This window comes from Solea senegalensis, linkage group LG5, assembly GCF_019176455.1.
Source record: "Solea senegalensis isolate Sse05_10M linkage group LG5, IFAPA_SoseM_1, whole genome shotgun sequence".
In the NCBI taxonomy this organism is placed as follows: Eukaryota; Metazoa; Chordata; class Actinopteri; order Pleuronectiformes; family Soleidae; genus Solea; species Solea senegalensis.
The window spans coordinates 12,328,338-12,338,473 of record NC_058025.1 but is presented as its reverse complement, the minus strand read 5'-3'; the positions used below and the strand labels follow the sequence as shown (position 1 = coordinate 12,338,473).

The 10,136-nt window shown below is 39.2% G+C and overlaps 1 protein-coding gene across 1 annotated transcript in view; it reads right to left on the bottom strand.

The window, feature by feature from the left end:
* Nucleotides 1-2,827: 2,827 nt before the first annotated feature.
* Nucleotides 2,828-10,136, bottom strand: part of ipo11 (importin 11) — an 87,364-nt gene continuing 80,055 nt past the window's right edge. The window contains exon 30 of the mRNA XM_044026533.1: nt 2,828-4,801. Coding sequence (XP_043882468.1) covers nt 4,637-4,801 — 165 coding nt within the window. The 3' untranslated portion in view covers nt 2,828-4,636. The remainder of the gene's footprint in view (nt 4,802-10,136) is intronic.

Here is a 10,136-nt window from a genome sequence, read left to right as displayed (position 1 = left end):
TAGCATAATAAATATAGTAATGTTCCAAACGTTGGTTCAGAGAACATCTCCATTTTCAGTGCTCTCATCTCCGTTCCTGATGAAATGTAGTTTTAGGATTAGGATTCCGTCCACTTTTTTAAAGAAGTTCTGCTGCCAAGCTATCGATGTGACAGCATTTTTCGCTTGTAATGATGACGGTACATGAAAGCGCTTAGTGATCCGGCTAGACTTAGTTCATGAGCATCATATTTTCTTTCTAAAGAATGCTAAAGATGGTTTACATTCCTGACTGCATCAAAGTGAAGGCTGCATTAATGATTCATCTTACCACAGATAAATCTGATGAGTCCCCTTGTGCAGGTTTTCCAGCTTCTTCCCACAGTCCAAAAACATGCCAAGTTAATTGGACACCCGTAAATGATCACATCTGTAAACGTGAGAGTGAATAGTTTGTCTCTGCGATGGACTGGCAACCTGTCCAAAATGCACCCCACCTTTTGGCCCATATGTCAGATGGTCAAAACCTTCATTAGGAGGATAAAGCGGTAGAAAACGCTGATTATTTACAAGGTCGAATACAGATTTAAAAGAAACCATGTTAGGAAAGAAAGACAAATAATGTAAATAATGTTAACAACCTTCAACCAAAAGAACAATAAGGAAAAATATTCTGTGTATATAATTGTTCTTTTCATTTCAACCTTAGTTCTTTTTGCAACCAGCACTGTTGCCCCCTGGTGGTTAACTGCTATTTCCATCCTACTTCCTGGACTTCACTTCTCCTACCATTTTTATTAACAATCAAAGTGTAAAAATAGATCAAGGAGTTGGTCAAGAATCCTTATCCTGTGAAACTCATTTATCAGTGCAACACTTTCATCAACATACTACTACTACTCTACCGATCAATAGTGGCGAACATAGAAAAGAGGCTACACACGCACACACACAATGAGGACACACAGGGACGTGTGGTACAGCCATGTAATGATCACACCTGCCTGGAGATTCAGGTTTTAATTACAGGCTTCCACAGGCAGACAAGAACTGACACTTTCACTTCACAGAGACAAAAAGACATGGACATGTGAGCGCGCGCACACACACACACACACACTGTCGGAATGACAGGTATACTGTCAAACTGTGGGAGGAAGAGAAGTTTTCTTAGAGAAAGAGCTTTTGTGATGCAAAAAGTTTTAATGGTCATGGTAATGTCTTCATGTTTTACTTATGAGTGAGTGAACCATGGACAACATGGATGTTGCTACTGTTGAAACTGAAGAGAGGGGACATTGCTGTGAATGTAACGGAAGGCGACAACTGCAGATGTTCAGCATGAAAGGACAAAAAACCTCAATCACTGTCAGGGGCACAAAATGGATTTATTGTCACTTTGTATGGTTATAACCAATATTTGGCTAAAAGTCATTGGCATCGATTCAGTGGAATTGTTACGTGACTGAAATGCTGCCGTGAATGTGATTGTCACGTTCCTCTGAAGGTGGAAAACATTTGTTGTTGACCAGCGAAACATCAATCAGCGATTACGTTCATCAGCATCAATACAATAAATGTGAGGATGTCGCACTTTAACTTTTCAAGCAAGAGAGTAACTTTTGGAGAAAGTGAATACGCCGCTGTGTCCAAAAGACCTATTTATCTTAATGAAAAAAATAATTCCTGAAACCACCGAAATCTTGAAGACTGCAGGGCTCATTTACGTCATGATTTTTCTTCTTTCTTGGTTCACATTTTGTCCGTATTTGATGGAAATTGGTTCTGTAGTTTTGGAGAAAGTCTGAAGACAGTCAGGCAGAGGACAATGAAAACAAAACATTTAAAAAAGTTATTTTTGTGTGTGCTGTTTTTAGAAAATTTGATGTTTCATGTTAATAATTATAGTGACAAGGTTCTACCAGTTGAAAATATAATCCTAACATCGTTCTGGGAACTGGAAAAATGAACAAATACGGATACAACGAAGAATAGAAGTTACAGACGGGAACTAATCCTACTGCTCTTCACCGTCACCCACTCCACGGGATAATGAACACAAAGCCTCACCTATAGTCTTCTTTATCATTCTCAATGAGGACTACACAGGTGGAGGTGTACTGTAGAGAAAGTGCAGGAGAACAAAGATGAATGACAGTCTCTTTGATTAATAGTGCAGGGGAGGAAGAAAAGTGCAGGAAGCGAATATGGGTGTAGAATTCCTAATCATCTCTTTTTACTCAATGAAGCACAGCAGTGACGAGCTGCCAGAGGAGCATTTATTTTCAGCACTTAAGACAAATGGATTGATGCTGACCAGGGTCGTTGTTGTTTGTCATTTGGCGAGCAGAGGCATTTTTGTAGGAAAACTTTTAGTCGAAAGTTTGTGCAAAAACTGTAGTAGACTTATTGAAGTTACAAAGCATCACAGCTGATACATTAAAAAAAACCCTCAACTTCAATGTTGACACTGGAATAAAGGTTTTTTTAACAAAGACTTTTTAGTCTTGTTACACACAACAGTGCAAGTTATTGCGTTTTTCTCAGTGCAACTGTGTAAAACCAGAGTCTGAATTAATAAAGACATTCTATCCTTTTCTTCTACTCGACAATATATACACTCACCATAACATTGCTGCTCCAACTACTGATGGATCAGATCCTCAGTGCTGCAGTATCCAGGGCACGTCTGTCTTCATGTCAGTTATCAAACCTGAGGTTTGTGTCAGTGCCATGGCCATTGGAACTGCTTGAATAAAACAAAACACACTTGGACATCAAAAACAACGCACTTTCAGTTACACACCTCAGCATCAAACCAAATAAGAACATTTTTTTCACAAATATGCCTGATTTATGCATTTTATTGAAGGCTTTGGAAAAAGCAACAAGGTTTTTTTTTTCTTTTACCCCATCAAAACATAACCAGAACATATAAATCAAAATCTTCACTATTATGCGTTGTGTCCAAAACTTAAAAATTGACATAATTAGTGAAATATTAAGTAAAGACATCATCTACTTCTAAACTAGTCAGGAAATTAAGATAGAAAGAGAGATCTTTTTGAGTATTAATAACAGTTAAGGCTGAAAGCATAAGGCTGTAGATCTGACCGCTACTCATCACAGTGTCAAAATTGCTCGTATAAGGATTATCTCCGTTCCAGGGAGGACGCCTGACCTAACGAACCACATTAATACATACGTTTCAGAATAACTGATTATGGAGGCAGGGTCCTTACGAGTTTCAAATTACAACAAATCATAATATATTTCGACATTCTACATGAAATTATTCTTCCTTTTTTTTTTATGAAGCCCCAATGTGTGGATGTGCATTACCATTACTCCTTTATCATGATACAAGTTTGTAGAGCTTCCACACAATCAGTTGTTATGCAAAAACAGGTGACGAAAATGTGCTTTCCTGCCAAATCAATAATACATACTTTATTTCTACCACTACATCATCAAAAACGAAAATCGGTCAAAGCAGAGGAAAAAAAAACAGGGCAGCAGGACAGATGCACTCATCTTTCTAACTGTGATGTATATATCGACTCTGAAGAAAGTCACAGTGGCTCATTTTGTGAATGTTCAACTTAAATCCGAAAACCTCAAATGAAACTGTGACGAAACCAAGATGCTGTCTTAATGCAACTACAGCCTCACTGGCACAATCCTGCTGCACTGCCCCAAGGCCTTGTGATGTGCGAACATGTACCATTCGTGGGATGGAAAAAAAAACATATGAAATCGGTCTTTTGGTTATAAAGTGCTCTGACACACCATCAATTAGCAGCTGTATGTATATATACACATATAAATGTGGTTAAGCATCGTGAACCATTTAAAAATCACTCGTTTTACAGACACATTCCCTCTAACCCAACTCAAATAGAAAGAAAAAAACAGTTACTTCTCAGAGTTAGTTCTCTCAGTAGTTACTTCAAATTCATCTCTGGTTATGACAACAGTTATTTAAAACAAAGGAAGAGAAATCAACATAACATAAAAACAAACTAAAAAGTAACATTTTGTCATGCGGAATATCATCCATATTTTACATACATACAAAATTACATTTCTTTTATGTTTTTTTCTTTTAAGAATCAAGTCTGTAAACACTGCTTTAGGTCCTTCAGGTATATTTTGTCCACATTGCTGCTACAATCTGTATGTTTTTCCATAGAAAATAGTCGTTCTCTGGCACCTGCAAATGTTTTTTGTTTTTTTTTGCTATTTTCTCCTCAACCTCCCCCCCAATGGTTAAACTATCCTTTCAATTTTCTACACATTTCACGTAGAAAACATAGAAAGAGAAGAAACTACAGGAAATCAGTGGAAGCTCTAGTGTGGTGATATATGTGGGTGTGGGTACTTTGACATTTTTAAGCACTCACATAAACACCATATTGATTCAAAAAAAAGAAATTCACACAGAAAGAGACAAGGTGTTATAACTGAGGGAAGTCAACAAGACTAGGTCTACAGATAAGGCATAGCATGAGTAGAGGTTGGGAAGGTTTGGATTCCGGCACATAGGGCAAATTGTTGCCTTTCCAGTACATTTTAAAACCTGGGGAAGAGAGGGGAGGGGGGTACTAGCGGTAGGCAAAGTTGTTTGTGTAAGGTCATGACAGACAGTAGATGTAATTCAGAGGCCTTGGAGGAACTCCTGGAGCTGCCGGACAAGCTCCGTGTCCACAGTCTCCATCAGGACCCCGAAGCCCTGGTCCCCCATCAGGGTCTGCTGTGTCTTCAGCTTCTCGTAGACAAATTGCTGGAGAGAAACACTGTGCACTGGGTCCTCCAGGGCCAACTGTAGTGGGGACAAAGAAAATGGAAAGTGAGAAGACTGGCAGTTTGTCGCCTGAGGAGGTGTCAGCAAGTTAACTTTGTGTGAGAAAGACCACGGGCTACACAGGTATTACATTTACTGACAGGAAAAAGTATCCCATTCTCACTGGTCACAGAAATAGAAATGGTCCTGGTTCAAATGACTCTGCAACGAATGTCGGGTTTTGAACACCTTGGTATGAGTATGACCCAGGTGAACACGCTTATTTCTTCTTGACAATGCTCTGATGCCAATTAATTTTCCAACCGTTCATTGGCTTCAAATACTTGTGGCAATATTTAACTTTTTGACAACTTCGGAGGACAGCACTAAAACATTTTTATTTTATTAATCAAATTGAATGATTGATTGAACTGTCACATTGTCACTGAGCTCCGTTGTTTTCTTCCTTTGGCTCATTTTGCTTGCTGTGCATTCATGTCCCAATTCATGTACGGGTGAAGCAGGAGTGAAAAGACCACTACTGACATTGATAATGGCGTGTTTTAGTGGCTTCACCTAGGTTCAAAAATCACAGGTGTTGAAACGTAACTTTAGTAGTGCGTACTGGACTCCAACTACAATAAATTGTGTTTTTGTCGACTGCTACTTTTCATAGAATGTCTTATAAAACATCAATAAATAAAATTGCATCAAATCTCACGCAGATATGTCTCCTCCCTTAAGGTCCCAGGCTGGTTCATGGATCGACAGCAGTGTGTTGAAACTATAACTTAATTAGCACATTCTGTGCTGTGCTACATTTGAATTGCCCAAACACTAATGACTTATGCTTTGGTTAGTGATTGATTTAATTTACAGCATATAAATGTATGTGTAGTGTGTGCTCTGTACACCAGCAGCTCGTTTCTCTCATTAAGATTTTCTTTGATTCCCCCCGGGATAAATTATCGTTATGCCTGAGTCCTCTCATTGAACCTTTTCTGCACAGGTCAGCTTAGCAAACGAGACAGGAACAAACTCCTTCAGCAAATGAATATTCTTAATCACCTGCATTAACACACAAAAACTTGACATTCAGGCATTCAGTGTGTGCATCCTATTTGAACAGCCCTAGAAGATCTTCACAAACCAGCAACTAAAAAGAATCCTTGTCATAAAGTGCAATTAAACTAGTAAAGAGCATCTGTCTGCGAGTGGCTTAACGGAACACCCGTCAGCTTACCTTCATAATTACCTTTAGCACACAGACCTGCTGGAGGTGCGTGTGTGTGCGTGTAATACCTTGTCCTTAATTGCCTTTGCGAGCACTACATATCAAGGCCTTTGTTTATAGGCAATTAAAAGTGCGCAAGTACAGTGTCTCAGCAACAATGATCCAAATTAAAGCACACAGTGCACATCATAATGCACATATTACGAGCATAGACATAGTGTATATTAATAGGGCTGGGCGATATGGACCAAAAAAAGAGAAAAACACACACCCCCCCGCATGGAGGAATAGGTGCTTTTAAACTCACATTTCAGCAGGTGCACAACGATCAGTATAGACATCGTTATGCCAAATGAGATTTTTTTTTTAAACAAATTTTTACTCTACCTGTTTCAATATATAAGCGTATGCATGACTGCATGTGTGTGTGTATGTGCAACTGACTGAGGGAGGGAGGGAGGGAGGGGGAGAGAGCGACATTGGAAAGAGAGCCAGAGGTGCATTTCCAATGCTCTCCTCTGAAGAGATGCACAACCCAAGCACGGCTTTATAATGATGGTATAAATGATATTGTGCAATTGTATATATATATGATATATATATATATTTTTTTTTTTTATATGAGGAAAAAAGAGCTCAACACATCTATGACAACTGTGCACAAATTGAAAGTGATGGCTATACAAAACAATGTGGAAAAAAAACACAATGGCCAGAAGATGTGAATATTACTAAGCAGGAAAAAAACACACAAGGAGTTAGGACAATGCAAAAAAGAAGCAAACAGGAATTCAAGAGGAGAAAGGATCATTATTTTGCAAGAGGTTGTTGGAAACTAGAATGACGACGCTGTGAGTGACCCAAAGCAGATGATATGTGAGCAGTCACCTCACTGTTCAGGACATAGTGGAAGAAGAAAGAGGGGAGTGTGAAAGGCACAGAGAGAGGAAGTTAGACTGATGAAATGACGGGGCCTGTGAAAACCCTCATATCTAATGCAATCCCCAGACTACTGCTGCCCTTTAACAAGCAATCAGATAAAAAATCCCACATTATTACTGTGAAAAACATCAGTGCTGTTACAAATTCAGCCTGCCAGGGTTTTGAAACATCTGCTACTATGACACAGACATTTATTTCACAGAAAGACAGAAAAAAACACTTGATGGATGCATATGTCATCATCTGGCTATAAAAAACATTACTTGGTCTTTGCCAACAGAAGTGACATTTGTGTGTTTTTGCATGTAACGCATGGGAGTATGATCATTACATCACAATTGGTCACTCTGAGGCCCAGTTCACACTGGATGAAAGTGCAGTGTGTGATGGGCGCATCTTACACAACTGTAGTTCACACAGGAAGTGTGTTGGTTGTTTTTTCTTTTTTTTTAACATAGGGCCTTGCCTTTGAAAATCATAAAACCTACTTATAACACTAATAAACACAACAGTAATGTTTTGCAGAGATTGATCTGTTTTGTTCAGGATTATAGTTTAAGTTTTGTGAATGGACTTTGTCATGCGGAAATCAATGAATCAATAGAATGACAATGTGACCTATACAAGTTGCTGCTGTCACACCATGGATACCATGGTTACCACAGTCATTTCTCAAGGTCTACTTCACACACCACAGATACTGGGACACAGTTTGGGCAGGTATTTACCCGCATGTGGGGCATGTGGGTGACTTTTCATGTATTATTTGTATATTTTATTTCTATTCATTATTGATCAAACAGGGAGGGAGAGAGATAAAACATACTTATAACTCTAATAATGACTTTTTGGTATGAAGCGGCGCATCACGACAAATATAAATGCTGAAACCCTGAAGAAAGATTATTTTTATCATTTCTTCTTGGTTTGAGACGCATACAGCTTGTGTAAAAGTAGGCAAGTTCTATTCCCAAGAGGTGACTTTGTACAAACATGTGCAAAACATTCCATGCCAGACACACACACGCACCCACACACGGTGAACCCAGCCAGAGCTGTCCACTTGATCACATGACATCGGCTCACCTGAGACCAGTCGTGTTAAGCTGTCCAAGATGAAAGATGACCACCATAAAAAAATTGTGGCCATTTCCTTGGTAGTGACTTCTAAATGGTAGTGGCCCTATGTCGTACTGTGAGTGAAGTTTAAAGATGTTAGTTGTCAAGGTCTTGAGACCCTGCGAAAATTCTCTGAGTGTTAGAAATATAGGATGACCTTCTTCCAGTGTGTGAGTCTATGATTTATATCATGACCTATAATACAATGGGTGTCCTCACTGTATAGTCTACATACTGTATGTTATACCCAAGTGTATTAGATCCATGTTGGACAGTGTGTTTTGTAATGATATTTAGATTGCTGAAATTGGTCTGTGGGAGGCATATGTCACACAGGCAAATGCATAGTGAAGTCAAAGATGCTTTATCCACCTATCCTGTCATTTGTCACGTCCATTCCACCTACACATATACAATGTTCAAGTTTGTGTCCGTGTGACGGGAGCAAGAGAAAGAGGGCACACACTCACTCAGTTATAACTAAAGAGTAAACCAAGAAATGTATTGTGTAATCAGATGCTGACAGTGTTGGTTGGTCATCATTGTATTGACACATCTTACCTTTGCTGTTGCTGGCATATTTTATAACAAAAAATTATCAAATATAATGATCAGGGCTGTGGGGGGGAGAGAGAGAGAGAGTGTTGCCTCTTGCTATGCAAGACGTCATCACAAATTATGGTGCTGTGGCAACTATTGTGTGACGTGCACATACTGTATGTACTGTAAAGAAGTTTGTGTACATGCTCTAGAAAGACATGACCAACTCAGTCACCACCCACTTCGCCTGCTGTGGAGAAAACGTGTGCCATCACTGATGCTGCCAGATTTGCAGGTGCGCACAAGAGCATGCCCTGGTAGTTACCAGAGTAGATGTTTACATGTATGGGGATTAAGTAAATTGGACACTGCAAATTGCAAAGGTGTGAGTGTGAGAGTGGATGGTTGTTTGTCTCTATATGTGGCCGCTGTGACCCTCATGTGGAGGATAAAGCGGTAGAAGATGGATGGATGGAACATTCCAGGTAATACTGGCATAACACAGCTATTTTATTAGGGTAATTCATTGCTGGAATAAGGACTTATTCGGATAATGCTTACATGGATAATGACATGACAATGACATGAGTCACAGGCGAGCATTAATGGTATACTTCATGTGCAGTCACGTCCGCTAGCTTCAGGATTGAACATCAGGGGAGTGATTTTGAATGACAGCCTTGACAGTGTCATTTGATTGGCCAGGAAGGCAGTGAGCTGCATGTCTAGAGGAATCGGACAGAACCCAATGAGAGAGCAGCTCCAGGTCACCTGACTATCTAAAGTTGAAGCACATGCACACACACTCTCATGTTACCGCCGCCCGTGCCTTAGAAATGTATATATTTACACAGAAAGCAATTCATTAAATACAACCAACAATGCACAACCCGGTGCACACCATACACTGTGAGTATCATCTCAATGTCATCATTATTTTTGAATTATTTGTGTTTAACTGCATTGTTGATTATTGACAAGCCGCCCCTGCTGACAACACTTTATAGCTGCTGTCAAGTGGTCAAATAAGACTCGAAGGAACATGTTCACGACAGACAAGTGATTCTCAATGCATGCTCTGAATGGAATTACACAGTAGTCTATGAGACAATTCATCCAAGTGCAGTTTAATATTGCCAACGGTAATTTCACACAACCATTAATATAAGTGTGGTGCCACTAACGATTATCACTCATAACTCGCACAAACGAGCACTACATTTAGCTGCCAATTAAGATACCAAAGACAAAAATGAATAATCTAATATGATTATTACTAATGAGGGCTGTGCTATCATAATTACTCATGTAAAATGGCACAAAACTGGAAAACGCTGTGGTGCTGATTATTGTTTTAGAGTTGTTTAATTATTATTTATGTGAATATTTGGGGTTTTCTTGCTCTTACAATTCCCCAAACACTCAATTATGTATGTATATTTGGTCTGTTACTCCAGACTATGCAGAAGTCAATAATGTCTTACAGAGATTGATCTATATTGTTCAGGATTATAGGTGTGTAAATGGTCTACTTGACTT